Genomic DNA, 26,790 nt, shown 5'->3' with positions numbered 1-26,790 from the left:
TCAAGACTCCAATAAAAGGATGAATTATAATATGTTTCTCTTAGAATTGAGATAGCTTACTATCATTTGAGAACTTTTCAGTGGATTTCACATTTTTCTCTGTCAATTTCCACAATTACCCGTGTCTCTTCCTCTAAAGGGATCAAAGACATTCAGTAAATTTGCCTTTAGAAGCCAAATGTGGAACTTGTGTGCTTATTCCAAAATCAGAACAATTCCTAATGGAAATGTAAAGTGTTTAACATAAACTAAACTTTTTAAAAAATTATTATTTTTGCTGTACGCGGTCCTCTGACTGTTGTGGCCTCTCCCATTGCGGAGCACAGGCTTCAGACGCGCAGGCTTAGCGGCCATGGCTCACGGGCTCAGCTGCTCCGTGGCATGTGGGATCTTCCCGGACCGGGGCACGAACCCGTGTCCCCTGCATCGGCAGGTGGACTCTCAACCACTGCGCCACCAGGGAAGCCCCAACATAAACTAATCTTTAAGAGTCGGTCCCTTTCCAATAATGGGCAGGCACATTCTGGTAAACGCTCCTTGAGAAGACATTACAACTGGTATACAATTAACTAATGCCTACCATTTCTAGCCAAAATTTTAAATCCTCCATTTTCCCTTCCTTGAATCTGTCTAGGAGGAGAAAAAATTTAACCTGTAACTATCAAAATATGTCTTTTATTCAAAGAAATAATAGTACCATTTCTTTTAAGTCCCTTGACCTCAGTTTATTAGGGTCAGAAAGTTAATTTGTTTTTTGTCAGCAAAGGTGCTGTAAGTTTGTGTTTATTTTAAAGAGAGAGATCTCTAAAACCCCAGTGGGATCTCTGAGGCCGTACAAAGAGGCACAGATTACAATGCAGGCAACTCCCCTCCCCCCAAAAACTAAACCTGGACGTCTTTTAAATTTTTAGTTTGCCCTGTGTCATTTCTTTCGCAATCATAAACAACCTCATAAACATGAATGTCTTTTATTATGAAAATTGCTGTTACATTACAGCCAACATTCCAAAACATTATTTTACTAAACACTTGTCTTGATTATAAAGTAGAGCAGAAACCATGATCCTTTTCCAAAATCGATTAACATCTGTAGATATTAACACAAAGCAGGAGGAGGACACTCCGTACGCTCACCCTGATGTGTAGGAGATGAGATGGCGAAGAGCACCTACGTAATCCAAAACAGCTACTAGTGTTACTTGTACAGTGTAAACCAAACACTTACAATAGGACATTAAAAAAAAAGAAAAGCAAAACGCTAAAGGGTTGAGGTGTCACAACACTTTTGAGATGGGAGAAGCCAAAGCGAGTTTCCTCTTCCTTCTCCTCTGTGAGTTCAGTGCAAGGTACAGGGAAGAACCACAACACTAGGTCAAGGATGGATGCAGTTCTTTGCTTCTGTATTTTCCAGTCTCTAGTTCTGCTTCAAAACACAGCCTGCATGCAAAAGCTCTTCAGGCTCTCATTCACAGGCCCCGGAATACAGCGTTTGCACACGGATGAATGAGGTTCTGCAGCAGCTCGGAGTCAGTGTCTGAATTCCAGTGTATTCACTCTGTAGCATTGTAAGGAATCCAAGAACAAAATTCCTATGTTCTTTCTAGTCGGGAGGCAGAAGACTCCTATTTGGATGTGCTCCAGGTCTGGGGTCAGGGTATGGTAGAAGTAACTGCATAGAACCTCTCCCATCATGAATACCCTGGTGGGAAAGCTTAGAAAAAGTTAAAATTTCAGTTTAAAAGTTCCTCTTTTCCCTCCCTCAGCAAAGAAGCATGGTGCACACATGACTGCGAGGAATTTTGGAAGGCATAGTGTGGCTACTATAGTTTCAAGTACAATCTGCTTCTTGCAAAGGGGTCTGGGGTAACTGCAGGCAAACCAGAAACTCAAAAATATTCATCAACCTCTTTAATGTAAGAAGCTATACTGAGAATTTTTTCTCACAACTTCATGAGCTGGCATACTCTTTACTGTAGGAAGGATCCTCTTTTTTCCAACAGCAGATGTATGACATTTGGGGAACTTAACACAGGCCAGGGACTGGTCTAATCTGATTTCTACCTCCTTTTCAATCCTCCCTTTAAACTATACAGTCTTTTATTCTGGGCTCAGAGCTCCGATCATTAGCAAGGCTCAGAGATAACAACCAAAATAATACAACGTCCTAATTTCAACACTGTTCTTTTTTGCCACTACAGGAAGATGCCAGATGGTGCTAAAACACTTTGAATAGATAATCCAGTTGTCAAGCTGTTATGCAGCCTAGTTAAGCTTCTCACGCTGGATCTGGTAGTAACATGCCTGAAAAAAAGTTCAAAACCATTTAAATTTTACTTTAAAAGAAATTACATAAATATAACAATGCACATGGGACTAAGAAAGGAAATCCTTTATTAACGCTGATAGCTCAACTAAACCAGTTGCTTCCATTTTTCCCTGTTTTCTTCCAGTCCCCCTACCCTATCCCATGTCTATTTTGCCAAGTTATAATGAGTAGAAATAAAATTTTGTAAAATTCCCTCTGATTCTAAAACAGACAAAAAAATTTTAACAAGCTGTATAATATTCTTCATTAAGCAGAAATACCGGAATTTGTGAAGCCACTATTGACTGGACATGTAGAAGATGCTGATGGCCGACGTAAGGTACACAAACAACTATAATCAGAATCACCTAGCATGTCTGATAAACATACAGGTTCAGACTAAGCATCATTCCAGACCTAGTGCGTCAGAATTTCCTGGAATGCATCTTTAAGAAGCATCTCCAAGTGATTCTGAAAGTATCCAGGTTTGAGAGTTCCACTACAAAGAACACCTCATCCAAATAATATACAGTGTATTCCATTCTTTAATTCCTTGGGATAAATCACTAGGAGTAGGACTACTCAAACGCTAGAAACATTTTTGATGTTGTTGATATAAATGTTAATAACAACTGTTTTCCAAAAGGGTGATTTACTCTTTATCAGCAATGTGGGACTAATTCTGATTTCACTATAACCCCACCAGCCCTGGGTATAATTTTATAACACTTTTGCTAATTTAGCAGGGACAAAATGGCACTTTCTTTAAATCTGCAGTGAGGTTGAGCGTTTTCTTTTATATAAATATATTAATTCATTTCTTCCTTGGTGATATGTTTAGAGATGATCTTCATATAACATAAATACTAATAATGTAAGTCATTGGTAGCCAATATTTTCCCCAGTTGTCCCCTCCCTTTTCAGTTTATTTGCTATAAATGTTAATGATATTTAAGTTGAAAAGTTTAAACAATTAGCCCAAGCCAGAAACCTGACGTTAAATTCTAGTTTTTCTCATTTTAATTTGCCTGTCTTTTCTTCTGTCTCCCTTTTCATATATTTAAACCTTACTAAGGCATCTGTAATTCGCTACGTGAGTGATTCCACCCTGATGCCACCCTCCCTCCAAAACTGCTAATAAGCTCTTCCAATACTTTGACCATTTATTATATAATTCTCTTTTCCATTTTTGTTTGATGTTTCCATTTTCATATGTCAAATTTTTATTATAATACTGCCTATATAGGAGCTATCCCTTCCACTAAGGTATTTGTCTATTCCTATGACAGTAACATACTATCTTAATTATTATAATTTCATAACATTTGATTAACTGACACAGTGGGTCTGTTCTGCCTTTCTTTTTTTCAGAAGTGTTTTTGCCATTTTCTATTTGTTATTCTTCCAATAAACTTCACAATGATTGTATCAAATTCCAAGAAAAATCAAGGCAGGGGAACTGAAATGACTTCCAACAATCCCTACAGAGCACCCAGATCAGAGAATCTCATTTGTAACCTACTGGTTACAATAAATGGGAAAGAAAGAAGATACGATTCATATTCATTACATATCTACTGCCTTCTGTGTTTTACCTTAATTCTATTAAATAGGTCTACTGTTCAATGTTTTTTTGGACACTCAGAATTCTTTCTGTTTCCTTTTTAAAGTTACATTTATATAGATGGTCTACATTTATAAGGATTTGTAACGATCTGAATGATCAATTTACAGGGAAGATTGGTTAATGAATAATTTGCTTTAGTATTTTGAGAATGATTCTACTTTAATATGTTATCATATTTTAAAATATTAACAGTATGTGCTCTAAAGGCACTTAATGTTTGCATTAAGGTTTTATATAAAAGGTTAATGATAGATTCATAATATGGTAAATGAAGGAGAGATTTTAACATAAAAAAATATTAAATAATATCTATACTTTACCTTCAAAGTGGTGAACATTATACCCTGTTCCCCATGCTGAAGATATGGGTCCATGAGATCCTCGATGAGGTGTACTTCAGAGCCTAAATTCCTAATCCTGCCCAACAAGAAAAAGATATTGAGTTATTTCCATTTATATGTACATCCTACTTCTGAATCTATTTGAAAGGAAAAGAAAGAACAGCTCAAGAAAAAGGTAACACCGTCGTGAAAAGGGTTAACAGAAATGGACTGTTTTTCCAGTGGGGGAGCATGTTCCTGTCATCAGCTCAGAAAAGCAAGGGGCAGACTTGTTAAAATAATGTCACTGATATTAAAGTCAGAAGAGATTGGTCACCTGGCCCGTAGCACCACATATAAGAAAACAGGAAACAAATCATCCATGGACCACAAGAAGTCTTCCTGAAGTGATGCCAGGACACTCTGAGAGATCTCTTCAAAAGTCTGCTGGATGACTTTAAGTTTGTCTGATGGGGTAAATGTTGTGCTGTTGTTAAAAAGAAAATTAAAAAATAAATGACGAAAAGATATCTTATGGTTTTCTTAATAGAGCCATTTGATACTAATTGTTTGATACAAATATACCCTCTTAGGGCTCACGTGCCTTAAGTTGGATACATCAGGCAAAAGGAGTCACTGGAAGAGATGATCTCTGTAATTCTATGGTCCTTTGAGCAAAGAAGCCTCCAACTATCAATGGTTCACATGAAAGAATTCACTAAGTCATAGATCATCTCCTTTTACCCATGTGGAACCTTATTTTCCTAATACATGCTCTTCTCTGAGTAAGAAGTTTGGTTAATTTCCATTTGGCTAAAGATACGATTATGTAGATAAATTGCTGGGTAGGTTCTCCACCACTTTCGAAAATGCAAGGGGCTTGTAGAACAAAAGATAAATGTCTCAGAGTCTTTCTGATCTTCAGGCTGAGTTTGACACCATCTTGGGGGGTTGAGGGGTGGGGTTAGAGCTTAGGTAAAGATAAGATCTCATCAGTATCTTAATAGACTAACCGCTCCTTTGATTTATGTAATTTTCAACAAATTAGAGATTACCTGATCTGCTGTAGACATTCTACAGCTGAGGCAAAACAAGCATCTTTTGTGGTTGGCAAAACCTGCAAAAAAAGAATTTATAAAGGTCAAAGAGGAAAGCTGTCTTATGCAGCAACAAGAAACATAAATGATACCAATGGCAGAATACAGATCTTCAGTGAATAACTCATGCTTGGGTATTATATTACCGAAGTAAAACAGAAACTGTTTTGCTATCTCGAATCCCCCCACACCAAATAAAAACATATTTGCTGAGGAAACTAAAATCCACTATACCTTTTTACTCTCTCCAAGGATTGACAAGGTCACTGGCCAAAATTTCCTAAAACGGAATCCATACATTGTTAATACAAGTTGTTCCTTATGGTAAATTAGTCCCCATAAAAACAGTTAATGACTAGATTGACTTTCCTGTCCTCATTTAAAGTAACTATTCCACAGTTCCTTCATTTTTACTATTAAACCATTCCACTGAAAAAATCTACTTTCCAATTAAGGCTCATTCATTTTTTTCTGATAGCACAAATATATAACTATTGGGTGTTGGGGTGATGAGTTTTATCCTAACACTTCTAGAAAGTACAATCACTTAGTATTTCCTTGGACTAACAAGAAACAATGCCCTACAACAAAAAAGGGCACTTCTAAACTTTTACATGAGAAATTGTAGATGGGGAGGGAGGGAAGAGAAGAGAAAAGAAGGGAAAGAAGAACGCCAAAGACTGAATACAATTAATTTTCTGAAAATGTGAATATATGTATTTTGCTTTGAAGAACTGCAAAATATCAGGCAGGATAACTCAAATTATTTACTTATATTCAGAAGAATAATTACATTTCAAACTCATGTCTAAAAACTCTCAGAAATAAAGATTTTAAAACATCACTATTTTGCTGAAGACAGATATGCGATAGGTAAGCTGCAAATCATATATACAATTAGATATCAAAGTACCAAATTCCCGATAATGCTGTTTGCATGTTGAGTTAAAACAATTAGGTTCCATTCATAATTACTGTACTGACCTCTGCACCCCGAGGAAGCCCAAAAGAGCAACATCTGGCTGCTTATTTAGTCGGAGAACACATTCCCAGTAAATATCCTCCTCACGATCATTATCCAGGGCATAAAGCATGAACAGCGGTGGGTAGAGCCGAGGTAGGAGCACAGGAAGCAGTAACCCAGAACCTGTTACCACGTAACTACAAAATATTGGAGAGAGAGGGAGGAGCATTAATCTTAAACTTGAAAACAGAATCAAACATGGAGCTTTATTTTCTAGAACTTGAAAGTAAAGATGGGAATTTTTGAGTAAGGAAGCAGTTATATTCCTTCTTTTATGTAAGAAGTTAACATGAGAAGTCTACCTATGGCCCCAGAGTTTTGTCTTGGGCCAACTGTGAATTCTTATCATAAACTCAAAATCTAATTGAAAGCCCACTCTGTTTCCATTTTAAGGCTGATTTCTCTGTTGTCCTAGGGCAGAATGATTTACTTTGCTCAGCAGCCTTTGCGCCCAGTCATTTGTAGTTACAGTTTCATGGGGTTTGGCTAACATAACTTGAGGCCTAAAAGGAACCTCAGAGATCACGAAGTCCAGCCATATCATTTTATTTATTTTTAAAATTTTTTTATATTTTAAATAAATTTATTTATTTTTGGCCGCGTTGGGTCTTCGTTGCTGCATGCAGGCTTTCTCTAGTTGCAGCGAGCGGGAGCTACTCTTTGTTGCGGTGCATGGGCTTCTCATTGCGGTGGCTTCTCTTGTTGTGGAGCACAGGCTCTAGGTGCGTGGGCTTCAGTAGTTGTGGCTCGCGGGCTCTAGAGCACAGGCTCAGTAGTTGTGGAGCACGGACTTAAGTGCTTTGCGGCATGTGGGATCTTCCCGGACCAGGGCTCGAACCTGTGTCCCCTGCATTGGCAGGCGGATTCTTAACCACTGTGCCACCAGGGAAGCCCCCAACCGTATCATTTTAAAAAGAAGGAAACAGATCCAGAGAAAACAACTTTTCCTGGGATTCTTTGCATAAGATCACTTGGTCCCCACCCCCTTTCTCACCATTTCCACCCAGCTCCACTCACCCTGGCTCTGGTGATTCAGATCTGGAATCTGACTTCCCAGTGCAAAAGGATTTTCTTTCAGTTGGCAGAGGAGCAGAGAGAGGAATTGTGGTGCCCTCTTCAGGAAGCTCAGGAAATAAGAACCTAAGGAAGAATAAAGAATATTATTACACAATTACACCTCCAGAGTGGATAAAAAGAGTAAAAACACATTTCCATTATTTAATCTTTTAAGGACCAATAAAACCAAACTTTCTATCAACTAAATAAGTCAGTTTCCTTAGAGTCTTAACTGATGCTTCTTACAGGATAAAATTAAGAATGTAGCTAATGGGGCTTCCCTGGTGGCGCAGTGGTTGAGTCTGCCTGCCGATGCACAGGACACGGGTTCGTGCCCCGGTCTGGGAAGATCCCACATGCCGTGGAGCGGCTGGGCCCATGAGCCATGGCCGCTGAGCCTGCGCGTCTGGAGCCTGTGCTCCGCAACGGGAGAGGCCACAACAGTGAGAGGCCCGCGTACCGCAAAAAAAGAATGTAGCTAATGAATAACACCAGTAAAAAATCTATTTGTTCTGTTTTTTTCTGTCTAGTTACTAAAGAATGAACAATTCTGATCTATATTATATATGTTTTTCTTACTGGCAAATCTCATCTGAGGTCAATGTGTATTGACTCTTCAAGCAGAGATCACTGCTTTCAGAATATAAACAATTAAATGTCCAACATTAAGAAAAAATGAAAACTCAATTCATGCAAAAATTTTAAATTTTTTTTAAAAAGCCAAGCTGTTGAAAAACTTTTCCAAATGATTGAGCTGCTAAATTGTTGAGGATTTTTCCCTAGGCACTGAATTCTCCCTGGATTTTATTTCCCACCTCTTGTATGCAAATGGTGGATTCTAACCATAAACAAGTTTATTGTCCTCTTTATTTTTACAGACTTAAACCTTAACTCTTACAGGCAGTTTGCAATCTTCTGTATTTTTGTAGATTTATACCATGCCCCTACCCCAATTTTATAGTGGAGAAAATTAAAAAGTTCAGGGAACTTATCTTCACTTCACCCATCTAGCTAATGTCAGAGCTGAAACAATCCTAGCCCAGCGATCTTTTTAGTACATTAACACTGCCCCCTCCAAACTGAAACATTTCCAAATGCATTTATCAGTTTTGAGGCTAAATAATATAAGGAGGTTTTTCTGGGACAAGTTCATAAACTTTTGTATAACTATCTCAATACAGCATTTACTTGTTGGCTTAAACCCAGTAAAATATCTTGAATTTTATAAGTTCCAAACTTACTTGCTGCCTGAACCTCCCCTTCGAAAAGATGCTTGCTTGCTTTCTCACCTTCTTCAAAGTCTCCGCTCAGATATTACCTTATTAGTCATGTCTCCTTGACCTTCCGTTTAAAATAGCAGCATCTCACCTCCAGCTCCATTCTCTTCCCCTCCATCACATGAATCATCATCTCACATATTACATATTCTGTTTACTCTGTCCCCAGTAGAACGGAAGCCCCATGAGAGTACAGATTTTCTCTCTCTCTTTCTTTTGGGGGGTTGGTTTACTGATAAATTCCTCCAAGGGCCAGAATGGTGGCTAACATGTAGATGCACTCAAACATTTGTTGAATAAGTGAACAAACAGGCTATTTTCAAGGAATAGGACATAAATACTCAGGGCTAAAGCTTCGTATTAGACTTCATCTTCTCTGTGGTTAGGTTTTAGAGACGTGATTTTGCCTAGAGATTAAATCCAAATAAGACTACTATATTTCATACCAAAATTGGTATTAAAAAATTTTATTTTAGCCTTCTATCATACCCAATGAGTAAGAAAGACATAAAGGAAATAAGTTACAATGGCTAATGTCCATCTTTTTTATAGTTATAGCATAAACACAAAGTAAAAACATGTTTTCATTATTTAATCTATTGAAGGATCTGTGGCATAAAACCATTTTCTTGATGACTTCAGTGAAAAGATCTCTCACCTCACCAGCTGGAAAATTCGCTTCAGGTAGGACATAATCTCCTTCACAGCCTCCTGCAGCAGCCGGCGGTTGGCTCCCACACCCACATATGTCATTCTATACACTGCAACCAGTGTCTCCACGAGCCTGCCCAGTGGGTGCAGAGGAGTGTCGCAGGCCTGAGCAGCAAGAGAACCAATGCAGCCAGTCAGTGCGCACTAACAGCAGAAACAATTGATCGACCAAAAAGAAACACTTTCATAAATGATGAGCAATTTTCAAACTGTCAAGAGTCTACTTTTGGACCAGGAAAATTTAAATACTTCAACTTTTCTGAAAGTGTCGAGTCTACCCAAATTATATGGAGTAGGAGTTCCTATTCTTAATCCTTTTAACATTTTGGGAAGATAGCTTTGGATATACTGATAAAGAATATTAAAAGAAAGGTTCTAAGGGAATTCCCTGGAGGTCTAGTGGTTAGGACTCCACTCTTCCACTGCAGGGGGCACAGGTTTGATCCCTGGTCAGGGAACTAGGATCCCAAATGCTACATGGCACGGCTGAAGGGAAAAAAAGAAAAGAAAAGAAAAGAAAGGTTCTAATATACCATAAACATCATGAAAAATATATGAAATGTTACTTTCCAGAAAACTGAATAATGACAGTTGATTATGCTCTGAAACAATCACTGTTCAGTTCCCTTGATTTCTTCTAATACTCCTTCCTGTACCCCCATGTCAATACATGTCATTCTTTAAATTATGGGCTGATCTCACAGGGTTTGAGAAGGAAGCAAAGACAGCATAACCATGGGGTGAAGGCAGCATGCTTTATTTATACAATCTCTAGTTTGCTAATGTTACAAACAAAAAGCCATTATAAACTCTGACCCTAGATGTCCAGAACCCCCTTGAACACTTTACAAAACTTATAAAGTTCTATCATAATACGTCAATCTTTAGGGAGAAATGTGCTTTTAGTAGTCAGAGAACTAACAAAAGACATACCTCGACAGCAAAAACAGGATATGAGTAACAATACGCTGTGAGTACATTTGAATGATATATCATGTCAGTTGTATCATTAATTCACAAGGCTGGTATGGTTTTGACTCTTGTTTACCTTTATTAAATATTTCTTGATGTCATCGTATTTCTCCACAGAGAAGGCACCAACATGCTGAGGAATGAATTCCAAACTCTCTAGTGTCTGAGTCTGTGAACGACTTAATATCTCTGGACTATAAAAAGAGAAAAGAAAGCCTATCATATATTTCAAGAAAGCAAGATAATTGTAAGTGCACGTGAAGCACAGTCACCAACTAAGGATGGAATGGAGCATCCAGCACAGTGTTCAGCCCAAATGTGTGCATAACTGGTAACTGACCTGCTGTTAGGTTTATGTAACAGTCATTCAAAGTAGCATTTAATGTTACTCCACACCAACCACAATAAATTAATGAAGATGTTGCACCAATAGAAACCATGGTGTTGGAAAATACTATTACGTTAGCCTGAAGAGAAAACTGGCGATAGACTCGTTAGTGATAATAAAAATGGCATAAAGGGGAGAGGGAGAGCTAAGGGTTAAGGAAAATAAATCAAATGGCAAAGGCTGAAATGGAAATGAGCTCAAGAAGTAAGGAGATAATGTGGATGCCACAACAGTGGTGCGGTAAGCACACAATGGGTAAAAGGGAAGCTCCGGATGAAGAGGCTAAGATAAAACACATACTAGTCATCAACTGAAATTTTTGGTAATGGCACTCTATTAGATTACAATCAATGAGAAATTAGAAACAGTGCACAATTATCATTATAATACTGATTTAGATAAACAAATAAGACCTTTGTGGCAGCAATATGGTTTTATACAAAAGTTCTTTCATTCTTACTTCTTGGAAACACCCAACAAGAGTTAACCAAGGTTAACTGTAGGGCTCAAGTCTCAGTGTCTATGCACATGGGCTCTATCAGAGAAGGGTGACCAACTGCATCCCACACAAGGGCAGGTCCACAGCTTTAATCAATCCTGGGAGTTTCCATTTTTTCTACTGATAGAAAGAGTAGGAGGTAAAAATTATAAACTTCATGAATGAAACACTATAATCAATTGCCATTTATCCCAAACACAGGAAAAAACAAAACAAAACTTTCCTCCTATACTGTAGGGATTAGCAAGTTCTTTAGATATGAATGCTAGTCAATGCCTGCAGAAGTGACCGGCCAAGTTAAATAAGGAAATATGAAGAATGGCAGATGGAGAAAAACAAAAGCAGGAAAAAGGAAAAGGAGAAAAGGGAAGAAAATAAGAAAAAAATAGAAAAAGAGAAATGAAAAGTACATCTGTAATTTTTCTTTCAGCACTTCAAAATTGTTGTGTGACTTCCTTTTGACCACCAAGGTTTCTGACAACAAGTATGCAGCTATTTGAATTGCTGTTTTCATATACGTAATGCAAAAGTTTTCTCTATCTGCTTTCAAGATTTTTTTCCTTCCAATTTGAATGTAACACGTCTGTACATGGACATTTGTTTTTTTCTAGGATGCAGTGTGTTCAGCTTCTTGAATGTGTAGGTTTATGTCTTTCACCAAACTTGGGAACCTTTCAACCACTATTTATTCAAATATTTTTTCAGCCCCACAATTTTTCTCCTTTCCTTCTGGTATTCCAAGGACACAAATATTAGACTCTCAGGTCCTTAGAGTCTCTATTCACTTTTTTTTCACGTTCTGTTGTTCATTTTAAATAATTTCTACCAATCTATTTTCACATTTACTGACTCTTCTGCTGTAATCTCTAATCTGCTACTGACCCCACCCAGTGATTTTTAAAATTTTGGTTACTGTATTTTTCAAATCAAAAATTTTGATTCGGTTCATCTTTGTATCTTCTATTTCTTTGCTGATACTTTCAATTTTAATATTTGTTTCAAGGATGTTTGCAATTGCTCATTTGAGCATTTTTATAATAGCTGCTTTAAAGTTCTTGTCAGATAATTCCAAAACCTATGGTAGGGGGTTGTTGATGTCTATGGATTGTCTTTCCCCAAATGAGTTCAGGTTTTCATGGTTCTTTCATTGCCACGTAATTTTGGTTTATTTCCTGGACATTTTGAGTATTATGTTACGAGATTTTGGGTCTTGTTTATATCCTAATGGAGAATGTTGCCATCCATAACATAGTAAACATAGTAGAACTGAAACTGCTACCTTTACAAGGACCTGCTTATAAAGTTGGCCCTTGGCTGGTACCTGGGAACTAAGCTTTCTAAAAGTTCCCTATACTAATATGAAACATTTCCTAACTGATAAGGGTATTTTGCTGTCCATAGACTGTACTAAAGTGATTTGTGGTGATCTGCTTCCTTCTGGGACTATGGAATTTTGGTAGTTGCTAAGCACAGGATGCCTATGTGACTAGTCCCCAGTAAAAATCTGGGGCACTGCATCTCTGATGGGCTTCCCTGAGCAGAAACATTGTATATGTGTGGCTGCATTTTACTGCTCTGGCAGAGAGTGTGCTCTGTGTGACCCCTCACAGAAAGGACAGAGCATGGGAAGCTTGCACATGGGTTCCTCCAGACTCTGCCTGTGTCTTCTTCCCTTACGATTGGGCTGTGGAGCCTTACTGTGTTGCTGTAATAACTTAGCTGTGAGTATGACTATATGTTGAGTCTTATGAGTCTGTCTAGTGAATCACTGAACGTGTAGGTGATCTTGGGAATCTCTGAAACAGCTGATACTTTTGTTTCAGCCATCTGTGGGCTGTGGTTCCAATGTCAGTTCACTTCTCAAGGGCTTTGCAGTCCTATCTGGGTCTTTCTGTGAGTACCACTGAGGTGTTAGTCTGGGACCTAGGTAGAAGTCAACTTAGTAGCTGAGTTCTCAAAGTGTTTGGCTGATTCTGATCAAATCCACGCATGCAGGTCTGGGGTGAATCCAGGAGTTCATAAACAACTTTACAGGGTTGTTTTCCAGAGCTCCTCTCTTTCCATGACCTCCCCAGCATTTTCTGATTCCCCTTGTAGGTCCTCCAGCCAGAAACTGCCCACTTCCATGAAGTGGTAGGAGGATAGAGAGAGAGGCCAAAGAGCAATGAGGTTTGGCCAGGACTCCTGGACCTGATGATTTATCAAGGGAGAAGAAGGGTCCACTCCTGCAAGAGTGCTGGCTCCTGCACGCATCCAGTTTCATGGCTGCTCCAGCCACAGCCATCACTGCCCCTGCCACAGGAGTGCCTGCAGGCTGAGGCATGAGAAAGTGGAGAAAGAGGAGAGGGAGAAAACCCAGTGTACCTCCTCCACTCTTTCTGAGCTTTAGGAAGTCTCTTTTCTGCATCTTGAGCCAGAAAGAGAGGGGTTTTTCTGGATCTCTGTCTGTCTGCACCACAGTGCTTGCTTCTAGTTTCAGGTTATACTGGGTTTAGGATGAGGAATATTGAAGTTAAGAAACCCAGTAAACTCACCACTGGTTGGGTGGTACTCTAAATTCAGCTGCTCTTCCCCAAAACACCTGCTGATATTTACTTTTCAGAGTTTCAAATAAATGTCCATGCATTCTGCCTAGGTTTTATAGTTAAGTTCAGTAGCAAATACAAGGAGGTGTGTTTTATCCATCCTTACCCAGAAGTACATAATTGACTTTTAAGTTATCTTTAAAAACTAAATGTGGGAAGCCTTGACAACTTACTGGTTTTAAGTTTCGTCTTCCTACCAGGCTCTGCCCTATGCTGGGCAGGCATTCACTCACCTGTCTCTGTGTTGGCGTCGACTGGTAGTCAGGGCCACAGCAATATTGTCCCACGCTTTCCAAACTTCCCCTTGGCCTGGGTTCTCACAGCCAAGCTGATGCCAACATTCATCAAACACTGCTTTCCACTTCTCATCAGCCGGCACTGCCAGGTTTCCAAGCTTCCTGCTAATAAGGTCACGTCAGCCTCTCATTAATCACTTATTTTGTGCAAAAATCCTGAAGAGCAGAAACTTTATAATATACAACTGCAAATACTTCTGTGACAAAAACTGCCTAAACTGATGGTGGTTCCATTGTTTAAAAACTGAATAAAAATTTAAATGGATGGTTTTTAGCTACTTAGGGTGTATTAGATACTAAAGTATATGAATTAAGTAGGAAGCACGTCAGAACTGACTCCTTTGCTTTCTACATTTCCATAGAATTGATGTTGCAAAATTGATCCTTGCTAAAATGAGGACTTCCTGTGCCTTGCACATCTCATACTGAGAACTGTGAAATGCATTACATACTGGGTTCTAAAAATACTAAGAATAAACATGGTACAGAAAGTATACCAAGCTCCCATGAAAACAAAGAATCTGAGTTGCTGTCAAAATACAAAAACAAAGCTAAAGCTAGAAACAATAAAGGGAAATAAACATGTGCCAAAAACTTGGAGGAAAAACATCATACACTTCAAGACTTTGACTTTTCCCAATATATGCAGCGTATCAGTGTATATATAGGATTGACCTTTACTTTTCAAAATCAAGTTGTGCAGGGCTTCCATTTAAAAATCTCTCTTTCAATCAACTTGGATACCTGCACCATTAACAGTAAGATTATTCCTGCACACAGAACTTTCATCATTTTAAACATTTAAGCTCTACAGCTATAAACTAAGCCAACAATACAGATTTAGCTATCTATAGCAGTTTCAGTTTACAATTCAAGGTTATACATTGTTTAAAGACAAAAAGAATTAAAAAACTTGTCCTGCATTTGAAATATTAACCAGCTTTGATAAAAGCAAGACAACTCAAAACATTCAATAATTAATCCATAATTAACACTAGTTACTCACAAAACTTTAGGTCTGTCTTTATCACTCTCATACAGACTAGGCTTAAAGTACGTTCCAGTGATTTTTATCCCAGATCCCCATTCTCCACTAAAATAACCTTCAATGTAGTCTCCATTTGGCATAGTCAATGTTCCCTAGGTAAAGTCAGAAAAAATGTGGAATTAGAGGAAATATTTTCAATCTTAAAAATCAAGAAAAAAAAGCACTAAATGGTTAACATTTTCATTTTTAACTAGTCCCTAATTCTTTTAAAAAAGTTGTACGTACATGCATGTGCAAAAAGAGTGTATGAAAACAATCCGTGGATTAAAGAAAAATCACAGGAAAAATTGGTAAAATAGTTTTACCTGAATGAAATGAATACACAACTTATCTAAATTGATGCGACGCTACTAAAGCAGTACTTAGAGGCAAATTTAAAGCTGTAAACATTTATATTATAAAATACGGAAGATCTCAAATCAGTAATCTAAAACTCCACCTCATAAAGTTAGAAAAAGCAAACTAAACCCAAATCAAGAAGGAGATAATAAAAATTAGAGCAAAAATCAATGAGATAGAAAACAGAGAAAAATGAATGAAGCCAAAAGTTGCTTCTTTGAAAAGATATACAAACTTGACAAACAATAAGACTGATCAAGAAAAAAAGACACTTAACTAGATCAAGAAAAAAAAAAGAGAGAAGACATAAAATTACAAAATCAAGAAATGGGACATTACACCAACCTTACAAAAATTAAAAAGGTTAGAAGGGAATACCAAGAGAACAACTTTATGCCAATAAATTAGGTAACTTAGATGAAATAGAAAAATTCCTTAAGAGGAACAAATTACCAAAAGTGCCTCAAGAAGAAATGAAAAGTCTGAATAGACTAATTAGAAGTAAGGAAATTAAATTAGAAATTAAAAACCTTCTCACCAAGTAATGCTCAGGCCAAGATGATTTCACTGGTGAATTCTCTAAAACATTTGAAGAAGCAATAATAACACTAAGGCTTTACAAATTCTTTCCGAAAATGGAGAAGGAGGGAACCCTTCCCAACTCATTCTATGAGGCCAGTATTACCTCAGTACCAAAGACAAACATCATGAAAAAAGAAAACTATAAACATAAATATAATAAATACCTCATAAATATAAAAATCTTCACCAAAATATTAGCATTAATTCTAGCAATATATATAAAAAGGATTATATGCCATGACCAAGTATGATTTATCCCAGGAAAACAAGGTTGCTTTAACATCAGAAAAGCAGCCAATATAATATGCTGTATTAATAGCATAAAGAACAAAAACCACATAATCATCTCAATAGACACAGAAAAAGCCCTTTGACATAATCTAAAACCTGTTCATAATAAAAACTCTCAACAAACTAGGAATAGAAAGGAACTATCTCTATCTGATGAATCTATGAAAAATCTTCAGCTACATTATACTTGATGGTGGAAGATTTAATGCTTTTCCCCACTCTTACCACTTCTATTCAACATCTACTGGAGAGTCTAGCCAGTGCAGTCAGACAAGAAAAAAGAATCCTTCCAGATGGCAAAAGAAGAAGTAAAACTGTCTTTATTTGCAGACAACATGATCCTGTATGCAAGAAATCCTAAGAAATCCATTTTAAAAAATCCTACTAGAACTAATACATAAATTCAGCAAGGTTTCAGGATATAAGAACAAAATACAAAAATCAATTGTATTTTTATATAATAGCAATGAACAATCCAAAAATAAAATTAAGCAAACAATTCTCTCTATAATAGCATCAAAAAGGATGCTTAGGAATAAATTTAACCAAAGATATGCAAGAGATGCACATTGAAAACTACAAAACATTGCTGATAGAAATTAAAGAAGATCTAAATAAATGGAGAGACATTCCACATTCATGGATTGGAAGATTCAATATTATTAAGATAGTAATTCTTCCCAAATTGATCTGTAGAGTAAAAATAATCCCTATAAAAATCGCAGCAGGCTTTCTGCAGATTTTAACAAGCCAGTCCTAAAATTTATATGGAAAAGCAAAGGATCCAGAATAGCCACAATTATTATTAAAAAGAACAAAGTTGGAAAACTTACACTTCCTGATTTCACAACTTACTAGGAACCTATAGTAGTCAAGACAGCATGGTACTGGCATAAGGAGAGACATGTAGATCAATGGAACATAATTCAGAGTCCAAAAATAAACACATTTTATAGTGAATTAACTTCAACAAAGGTGTCAAGAAAATACAATGGGAAAACTTGCTGACGCAATTGGATACCCACATGCAAAAAGATCAATTTAGACTTTTAATTCACATCATACACAAATTATCTCAAAATGAATCATAGACCTAAACGTAAGAGCTAAAACTATAAAACTTTTCAAAGAAAACACAGAAGAAAATCTTAGTAACCTTGAGTTAGGAAAAGATTTCTTAGATATGAAATCAAAAGCATAATTCATCATAACGTTTTTTTGATAAACTGGACTTCATTAAAATTAAAAACTTTAGTACTTCAAAAGGCACTATTAAGAAAACAAAAAGACAATTCCAAAAAAAAAAAAAAAAAGAAAGCAAAAAGACAAGACACAGACTACAAGAAAATATTTGTGAACCCTGTATCTGTTAAAGAACTTATATCCAGCCTATATAAAGAAATCCTTAAAATTCAATAAGACTATAAACAAGCAAATTCTTAAAATATCAAAATATCTGAATATATATTTCACCAAAGAAGACAGATGAATGGCTAGTAAGTACATGAAGATATGCTCTATAATGAGTCTATTACTCATTTAGGGAAAGTCAAATAAAACCATATCACTTTACACCCACTAGAATGACAAAGAGGAAAAAAAGAAAATAAAAAATACTGCCAAAGATGTGAATAAATTAGAATCCTCATACACTGACGATGGGAATGTAAAGTGATGCAGCCACTTTGGAAAACAGTTTGGCAGTTTCTTAATACGTTAAACATCAATTTTCCATACAACCCAGCAATTGCACTCCTAGGTATCCACCCAAGAGAATGAAAACACATGTTCGCACAAGAAGTTTTAAAGGTAAATGGAACAGAAACAGACTCACACATACAGAAAACAAACTTGTGGTTACCAAAGAGGAGTGGATGGTATAAGGACAAATTAGGGGTATGGGATTAACAGATACAAACAACTATATATGAAATAGATAAGCAATAAGGATATACTGGATAGCACAAGAAATTATACCCATTACCTTGTAATAACCTATAATGTAGTATAATCTGCAAAAATACTGAGTCATTATGCTATACACCTGAAACTAACACAATATTGTAAATCAACCATATTTCAACTAAAAAAAGAAGAAAAAGTTGCAGTCAACTTCAGTATACACAGTAGCCCAAAGTTGGAAACAGTCTAAAGTTGGAAATAATCCAACGCCCATCAACTAGTGAAGGGATAAACAAAATGTGGTTTTTATTCAGTAATAAAAAGGAATAAAGTACTGCACATGCCACAATATAGAAAAACCTCAAAAACATACTAAATGTGAGAAGCCACAGGGAAGAGAATACTTGTTGTATGATTCCAATTATATGAAAGGACCTGAAAGGGCAAATCTATAGTTATAAAGTCCATCAGAGGTTGTCTGGGACTGGAGGTGGAACCAGGGAGTGACTGCAAATGGGCAGGAGATGGTGAAGGAAATCTTTTTGGGTGATGGAAATGATCTCAAACTGGATGGTGGTAATGGTTGCACAACTTTGCGTATTTACTAAAAATCATTGAAATGTACGCTTAAAACAGGTGAATTTTATTATAGGTTAGCTTTCTTAAAGGTCAGGAAAAAATTAGTATAAGATTATCAGAGAAAGAAAGAAGTTTCCAACCTTTCCACTCAGGGTCCAATCATCTGAAAATTCTCCCTCATAGATAGTATCATCTTCAGAAAGTAAAACTCCATTTCCCTATGTGAAGAAACAAAACAAAAATCACAACACATAAAACACACAGTAACTTAGGATACCCACAGTCACATCCCCCAGAGCCTTACATAATCTTAAGACAAGAAAAATAGTACTAGGAAAGGTAGAACACTAATAAAAAGATGAGTTAAAAAGTTAAGGACATAGGAGTTTCAAAAAGTCAACAGTAACTATATGTAAAATATTCCACTCACCATCATTTTATTAAGGTGGAAGTTGCCTTCATAGTATAATCCAAACTGGGTAACTACCACACCATTCCCTTGACATACATCATCTTGCCACATTCCCATGTACTTCTCCCCTCTGCAAAGAAATAGGAGAAAAAAAAAGAAATGAAATAAAAAATCAGTGATGATAAAGATGAGGTGGGGGAAAAAACAATTATCACATGGGAGGTACCAAGCATCACCCCTAGGTTGGTATCTGTTCCATTTCTCTAGTCAAAGTGGTCAACTCTGTCTCCTCAAACATGGGACAATGTGATTGTAAAATATATCCTACTCAGAGCAATGTTCTCTCAGGAATTTAACATTATAGTCTACCAGACATAGATCTGTATATACTTCCAGTACTTCCTTGATAACTTTAAAATATTTAATGCCAAGAATTCAACTCTAAATAATGTCACCAAAATGAGTCACTCAAAAGGTAGGCTCAAACCTATGCACAACATTTTCTCACCCAAAAGTTTACTAACTTAAAAGAAATGGGATTTATCATAAAAGAAGGTTCATTCTTCACCTACTCAAATGTCGAGAAATCTTACTAATCTCCACTAAAAAAATTAAAATTAGTACAAACTGCCTATTAAATAATCATGGGTTTTAGTGATAACAGCAAAAATTTTTAAATCACACATTATGACAATAATATGAGAGGAAGAGTATATATTTAGTCCAAAAGCAAATCAGGCCAAACCAAATACAGAGGCAAAAGAACTATATTTCTCCCCAAGGTTTAGTTAATTGAAAGCTTGATTCCTGGGTTGCTGGCATGGTTACAAGTGTCTAACCTGATAGGAAGACCTAGGCAGAAAGGTGTTGAGATACTATTCTATGACCCCAAAAGGGAATTTCCACTGACCCTCCTAACCTTTTACTCCTGTTACCTGCTGACTGCATTAAAGGTTTCTCTCTGTATAACAGTCAAAGATTTGGTAGCTTCTTTGAGACACTAAAAGCTATTTATGTGTGAAGCTTTAAGGAAAATGGTACCAATGTTAATTTTGAATGATCTTGATCTTGTAAGGAAGTAACCTGTTGTTTTGTTCACAAACAAATGCATAAAATGACACCTGACAACTCTGTCTTATTAAAAATGTTCGAAGTATTGTCAAATTAAGGTGCTCAGCCTTCATAAAATCATGTTTTTGGAGAAGTAGAGGAACCTTATCCTCTCACGCTAAATTGTGAGATTAGAAGCAGGATACTGTACCTAGTGATATCATCAAAGACACCGTATCCGGCTTTCTTATCCATTACCCACTGGCCAATGAACATACTGGGAGAAGATGAAGTCAACTTTCCACTTCGCAGGAGACCATGACCATGACGCATGTTATCTTGAAAACAGCCTTCAAAAACTTCACCAGAGGCGTAACTGTGGTTAGAAAGAATGAATAAAGATCACAAGCACATTGAGTTCTGATGCTCATTTTTACAAAGTTTAGGAAATTCAAAATTATACTCATGTCTCACTGGTAGCTGTAATTATTTGTTTATACGACTTTTTCACCAATCAAAAAATCTCATTTTTTTTTTCTCATGGCTTTTCTTTTTTAAAACATCTTTATTGGAGTATAATTGCTTTACAATGGTATGTTAGTTTCTGCTTTGCAACAAAGTGAATCAGCTATACATATACATCTATCCCCATATCTCCTCCCTCTTGCGTCTCCCTCCCACCCTCCCTATCCCACCCCTCTAGGTGGTCACAAAGCACTGAGCTGATCTCCCTGTGCTATGCAGCTGCTTCCCACTAGCTATCTATTTTACATTTGGTAGTGTATATATATCCATGCCACCCTCTCACTTCGTCCCAGCTTACCCTTCCCCCTCCCTGTGTCCTCAAGTCCATCCTCTATGTCTGTGTCTTTACTCTTATCCTGCCCCTAGGTTTTTCAGAAGCTTTTTTTTAGATTCCATATGTATGTGTCAGAATTTGGTATTTGTTTTTCTCTTTCTGACATAGTTCACTCTGTATGACAGACTCTAGGTCCATCTACCTCACTACAAATAACTCAATTTCGTTTCTTTTATGGCTGAGTAATATTCCACTGTATATATGTGCCACATCTTCTTTACCCATTCATGTGTTGATGGACGATTAGGTTGCTTCCATGTCCTGGCTATTGTAAATAGAGCTGCAATGAACATTTTGGTACATGACTCTTTTTGAATTATGGTTTTCTCAGGGTATATGCCCAGTAGTGGGATTGCTGGGTCAAAGGGTAGTTCTATTTTTAGTTTTTTGAGGAACCTCCATACTGTTCTCTACAGTGGCTGTTATCAGTTTACATTCCCACCAACAGTGCAAGAGGGTTCCCTTTTCTCCACACCCTCTCCAGCATTTATTGTTTGTAGATTTTTTGATGTTGGCCATTCTGACCGGTGTGAGGTGATAACTCATTGTAGTTTTGATCTGCATTTCTCTAATGATTAGTGATCTTGAGCATCCTTTCATGTGTTTGTTGGCAATCTGTATATCTTCTTTGGAGGAATATCTGTTTAGGTCTTCTGCCCATTTTTGGATTGGGTTGTTTGTTTTTTTGATATTGAGCTGCATGAGCTGCTTGTAGATTTTGTAGATTAATCCTTTGTCAGTTGCTTCATTTGCAAATATTTTCTCCCATTCTGAGGGTTGTCTTTTCGTCTTATTTATAGTTTCCTTTGCTGTGCAAAAGCTTTTAAGTATCATTAGGTCCCATTTGTTTATTTTTGTTTTTATTTCTATTTCTCTAGGAGGTGGGTCAAAAAGGATCTTGCTGTGATTTATGTCATAGAGTGTTCTGCCTATGTTTTCCTCTAAGAGTTTTATAGTGTCTGGCCTTACATTTAGGTCTTTAATCCATTTTGAGTTTATGTTTGTGTATGGTGGTAGGGAGTGTGCTAATTTCATTCTTTTACATGTAGCTGTCCAGTTTTCCCAGCACCACTTATTGAAGAGGCTGTCTTTTCTCCATTGTATGTTCTTGCCTCCTTTATCATAGATTAGGCGACCATATGTGCGTGGGTTTATCTCTGGGCTTTCTATCCTGTACCATTGATCTATATTTCTGTTTTTGTGCCAGTACCATACTGTCTTGACTACTGCAGCTTTGTAGTATAGTCTGAAGTCCAGGAGCCTGATTCCTCCAGCTCCGTTTTCCTTTCTCAAGATTGTTTTGGCTTGAGATAAAAATCTCAGTTTTGAATGGCCGAGTCTAAGAAGTTGAAGATGTTGTGGGCGGTATTTTGTGTTAACATGGGGAAAAATGTGTATTTAGTCCCTTACAGGAAAATGAAATAATGAGTCATCTCTGAAAGAATGACAGGCTTTGTCCATATCAGAGTCATGCAGTAAATATAAGATAAATTTACAAGCAAGATATTTAGGAGATTCTATGAGAAAGTTATGGTTTACAAGGTTTACACAGTCTTGTGAAGAACTAAATAATAACCTAATATTTTCATCTTGTGATAGATGAGAGGTTGACCTTTTAAAGAAGACTCTATATAGCTTCAGTCATAAGAAGAATAAATAAAACTTACTGCTTGGAAACTTTGGCTACACAAACATTTAGGTTTAAATGATTCTTTGAAAAAGCAACACCAACCAGTCCAGCAACATTTCTAATGCTATTACCTATAGACTCCTTGACCACACATTTTTCCTTCTTTCCAGTGGCCCACATAATGGTCTTCTTTGTTCAGTGCTTTGTTTGGGATTCTGTATTCTCCATACCTGCCAAGGGGAATAAAAACATCTTAAGATGCATTATGCCATATTCACCTTTTATGTGTATACACTGGCAAATATAACAAGAACAGAGAAAAGATCTGTTGATACCTAGAGGAGGAAAGGGGTAAACGGGGTCTTGGTTTATTTAAGCTGTTATCTATTACCTAAGCTATGTGGCAAGTCTTAGACGAGTGGGACATCAACACCACTACACAGATCAATTAGGTGTTTTATCCCAAGTCCAATGAAAAACAGAAAACCTGTGGTTTAGGCCTATTTCCACCACTAATTAGCTGCATCACCTTGGGTAAATCCAGGTACCCAGCTCCCTCAACTGTGTAATAAGGGGGGTATATCAGATTAGCTCAAGTCTCTTCTCATTCTGAAATTCTATTAAATGGAGATTAAAAGACATCATAAAAATTTATATTATCACACACACAAAAAATCACCTACACAATTTATATTATAATCTTTTGATATAGTAAAATATATCAGTTCTCTAACATGATACAAAATACTTCACTGCCATATATTTACAGTGTTAGAAAACATAAGTTTATATAAAAATAGTGTCATTTGAGTACCACTAGGATACCATATCATTTAGAAGATTTCCCCTTCAACAGATCACAGAAATTAAAGATGAATTAAAACTACTGAAAGGAAAATTTCTCTATGTCCTTTGTGTAAAGGGGGCACTTCTATATCAACAATCTCAACATCAACATTACCCAAGGTCCTCAGTCTTTACAACTAAGAAATGGATAGAAAACACAGTACCACGTCAACAGATGGAAGCTGTGTAACCTGAGATAACACAGCTGTCAAGGTAAGTGATTCATTCTAGACAAATCAAGGCTGCACCCTGGATTCCTAGCTCTCTTCATGTTCATACATGTCCATTATAAGCCCTAATCCACTTCCAAAAGCACAAAACAAAATTCTACCAACTGTCTTGAAGATAACTCTAAACACAAAATAACATAATTTAAGTCTGTAGTTGAATTTACACTCATGTTCACGAAGTTCTTACCCATCTTCCAAGCCATTCCTGAACATGCCAGAATAGATCTTTCCATCTGGCCACTTCAAAACCCCTCTGGAAGGCATAAGTAAAGAATAATACATGTCAATTAATGTTTCTGATAATCAGTACTTTTGCAGTACTTAGACTACCATCCTGACTCCAGGCATAAATCCAACTGTAAACATTCTCACCTGCCATGAGGCTTCCCTGAAAGCCAGCGTCCATCATAGGTTGCATCCTTTAGGCGAGGATCCTTGTAGAAAGTATATTTGGCACTGCGTGAAATGGGTGGTTCCTGCCTCTGAATGCTGCTGCCACTTCCATAAGGTGGAAAATCAGACATCCCCCTCAAAGCCTGATCTACAGCTTGGCTTATAGCCCGGAGCCACTTTGTCTAGGAGCAAAAAGTAAATTTCAGTAAGCTTAAGGCAACAACTCATCAAGCACTGCTTTAAATCCTGCTAGCTTTCCTTGTGTGAAAAAACTTCTGACTCCTAATACTCTCCTTATTGAGCAATACTGATTGGCTCTTGAAATAAACTGCTTTATGTTTGAAATTGCTACACTAAAACAACAACAGAGAAGCAAGAAGAACTAGAATCTTGCAGCCTGTGGAAAAAAACCACATTCACAGAAAGATAGGCAAAATGAAAAGGCAGAGGACTATGTACCAGATGAAGGAACAAGATAAAAGCCCAGAAAAACAACTAAATAAAGTGGAGATAGGCAACCTTCAAGAAAAAGAATTCAGAATAATGATGGTGAGGATGATCCAGGACCTTGGAAAAAGAATGGAGGCAAAGATCGAGAAGACTGCAAGAAATGTTTAACAAAGACCTAGAAGAATTAAAGAACAAACACCTAGAAGAATTAAAGAACAAACAAACAGAGATGAACAACACAATAACTGAAATGAAACATACACTAGAAGGAATCAATAGCAGAATAACTGAGGCAGAAGAATGGATAAGTGACCTGGAAGACAGAATGGTGGAATTCACTGCCACAGAACAGAATAAAGAAAAAAGAATGAAAAGAAATGGAGACAACCTAAGAGACCTCTGGGACAACATTAAACACACGAACATTTGCATTATAGGGGTCCCAGAAGGGGGAGAGAGAAAGTACCCAAGAAAATATTTGAAGAGATTATAGTCAAAAATTTCCCTAACATGGGAAAGGAAATAGCCACCCAAGTCCAGGAAGCACAGAGAGTCCCAGGCAGGATAAACCCAAGAAGAAACACACTGAGACATATAGTAATCAAACTGACAAAAATTAAAGAAAAATAATTAAGAGCCGTAAGGGAAAAATGACAAATAACATACAAGGGAACTCCCATAAGGTTGACAGCTGATTTCTCAGCAGAAACCCTGCAAGCCAGAAGGGAGTGGCATGATATATTTAAAGTGGTGAAAGGGAAGAAGCTACAACCAAGATTACTCTACCCGGCAAGGATCTCATTCAGATTCGATGGAGAAATCAAAAGCTTTACAGACAAACAAAAGCTAAGAGAATTCAGCACCACCAAACCAGCTCTACAACAAATGCTAAAGGAACTTCTCTAACATACACTATGTATGTGATTAAGAATCCACCTGCCAATGCAGTGATTAAGAATCCACCTGCCAATGCAGGGGACACAGGTTCAAGCCCTGGTCTGGAAAGAGGCCACATGTCGCGGAGCAACTAAGCCCTTGCGCTACAACTACTGAGCCTGTGTTCTGGGGTCCATGAACCACAACTACTGAGCCCACATGCCACAACTACTGAAGCCCAGGCACCTAGAGCCCATGCTTTGCAACAAGAGAAGCCACTGCAATGAGAAGCCCGTGCACCGCAAGGAAGAGTAGCCCCCGCTCGCCACAACTACAGAAAGCCTGTGCGCAGCAACAAAGACCCAGTGCAGCCAAAAATAAATAAATTAAATAAATTAATTTTTTTAAAAAAAGGACCTACAAAAACAAACCCAAAACAATTAAGAAAATGGTAATAGGAACCTACATATCCATAAATACCTTAAATGTGAATGGATTAAATGCTCCAACAAAAAGACACAGGCTCACTGAATGGATACAAAAACAAGGCTCATGTATATGCTGTCTACAAGAGACCCACTTCAGATCTAGGGACACATATAGAGTGAAAGTGAGGGGATGGAAAAAGATACTCCATGCAAATGGAAATCAAAAGAAAGCTGGAGTAGCAATACTCATATCAGATAAAATAGACTTTAAAACAAAGAATGTTACAAGAGACAAGGAAAGACACTACATAATGGTCAAGGGATCAACCCAAGAGGAAGATATGACAATTATAAATATATATGCACCCAACATAGGAGCACCTCAGTACATAAGGCAAATGCAAACAGCTATAAAACAGGAAATCGACAGTAACACAATAATAGTGGGGGACTTTAACACCTCACTTACCCCAATGGACAGATCATCCAGACAGAAAATTACTAAGGAAACAGAAGCTTTAAATGACAAAATAGACCAGATGGACTTAATTCATATTTATAGGGGATTCCATCCACAAACAGCAGATTACACTTTCTTCTCAAGTGCACACAGAACGTTCTCCAGGATAGATCACATCTTGGGTCACAAATCAAGTCTTGCTAAATTTAAATCATAGCCAGCATCTTTTCCGACCACAACGCTACGAGATTAGAAATA

At 37.2% G+C, this 26,790-nt stretch overlaps 1 protein-coding gene across 9 annotated transcripts in view; it reads right to left on the bottom strand.

Moving 5' to 3' along the window:
• Positions 1–348: 348 nt before the first annotated feature.
• Positions 349–26,790, bottom strand: part of ALS2 (alsin Rho guanine nucleotide exchange factor ALS2) — an 87,175-nt gene continuing 60,733 nt past the window's right edge. The window contains exons 17-33 of one of the 9 annotated variants that reach the window (XM_089916495.1): positions 24,298–24,500; positions 24,113–24,178; positions 22,981–23,079; positions 20,572–20,736; positions 19,329–19,440; positions 19,039–19,116; positions 15,164–15,297; positions 14,095–14,259; positions 10,466–10,583; positions 9,365–9,522; positions 7,391–7,513; positions 6,334–6,510; positions 5,584–5,629; positions 5,308–5,369; positions 4,590–4,739; positions 4,253–4,349; positions 349–1,711 (exon numbers count right to left, since the gene is read on the bottom strand). In XM_089916495.1, the coding sequence (XP_089772621.1) occupies positions 1,601–1,711; positions 4,253–4,349; positions 4,590–4,739; positions 5,308–5,369; positions 5,584–5,629; positions 6,334–6,510; positions 7,391–7,513; positions 9,365–9,522; positions 10,466–10,583; positions 14,095–14,259; positions 15,164–15,297; positions 19,039–19,116; positions 19,329–19,440; positions 20,572–20,736; positions 22,981–23,079; positions 24,113–24,178; positions 24,298–24,500 (2,064 nt within the window). In that variant the 3' untranslated portion in view covers positions 349–1,600. The other 8 variants (XM_022567422.3, XM_089916494.1, XM_089916497.1 and 5 more) reach the window with 8 other exon arrangements.

The sequence above is a fragment of the Delphinapterus leucas genome, chromosome 8 (assembly GCF_059928025.1).
Source record: "Delphinapterus leucas isolate spDelLeu-1000000601 "Yukka" chromosome 8, BTC_Dleu_Yukka2, whole genome shotgun sequence".
In the NCBI taxonomy this organism is placed as follows: Eukaryota; Metazoa; Chordata; class Mammalia; order Artiodactyla; family Monodontidae; genus Delphinapterus; species Delphinapterus leucas.
Note: the sequence above shows the minus strand (reverse complement) of the source record. Positions and strands in the feature narration are given on the sequence as shown.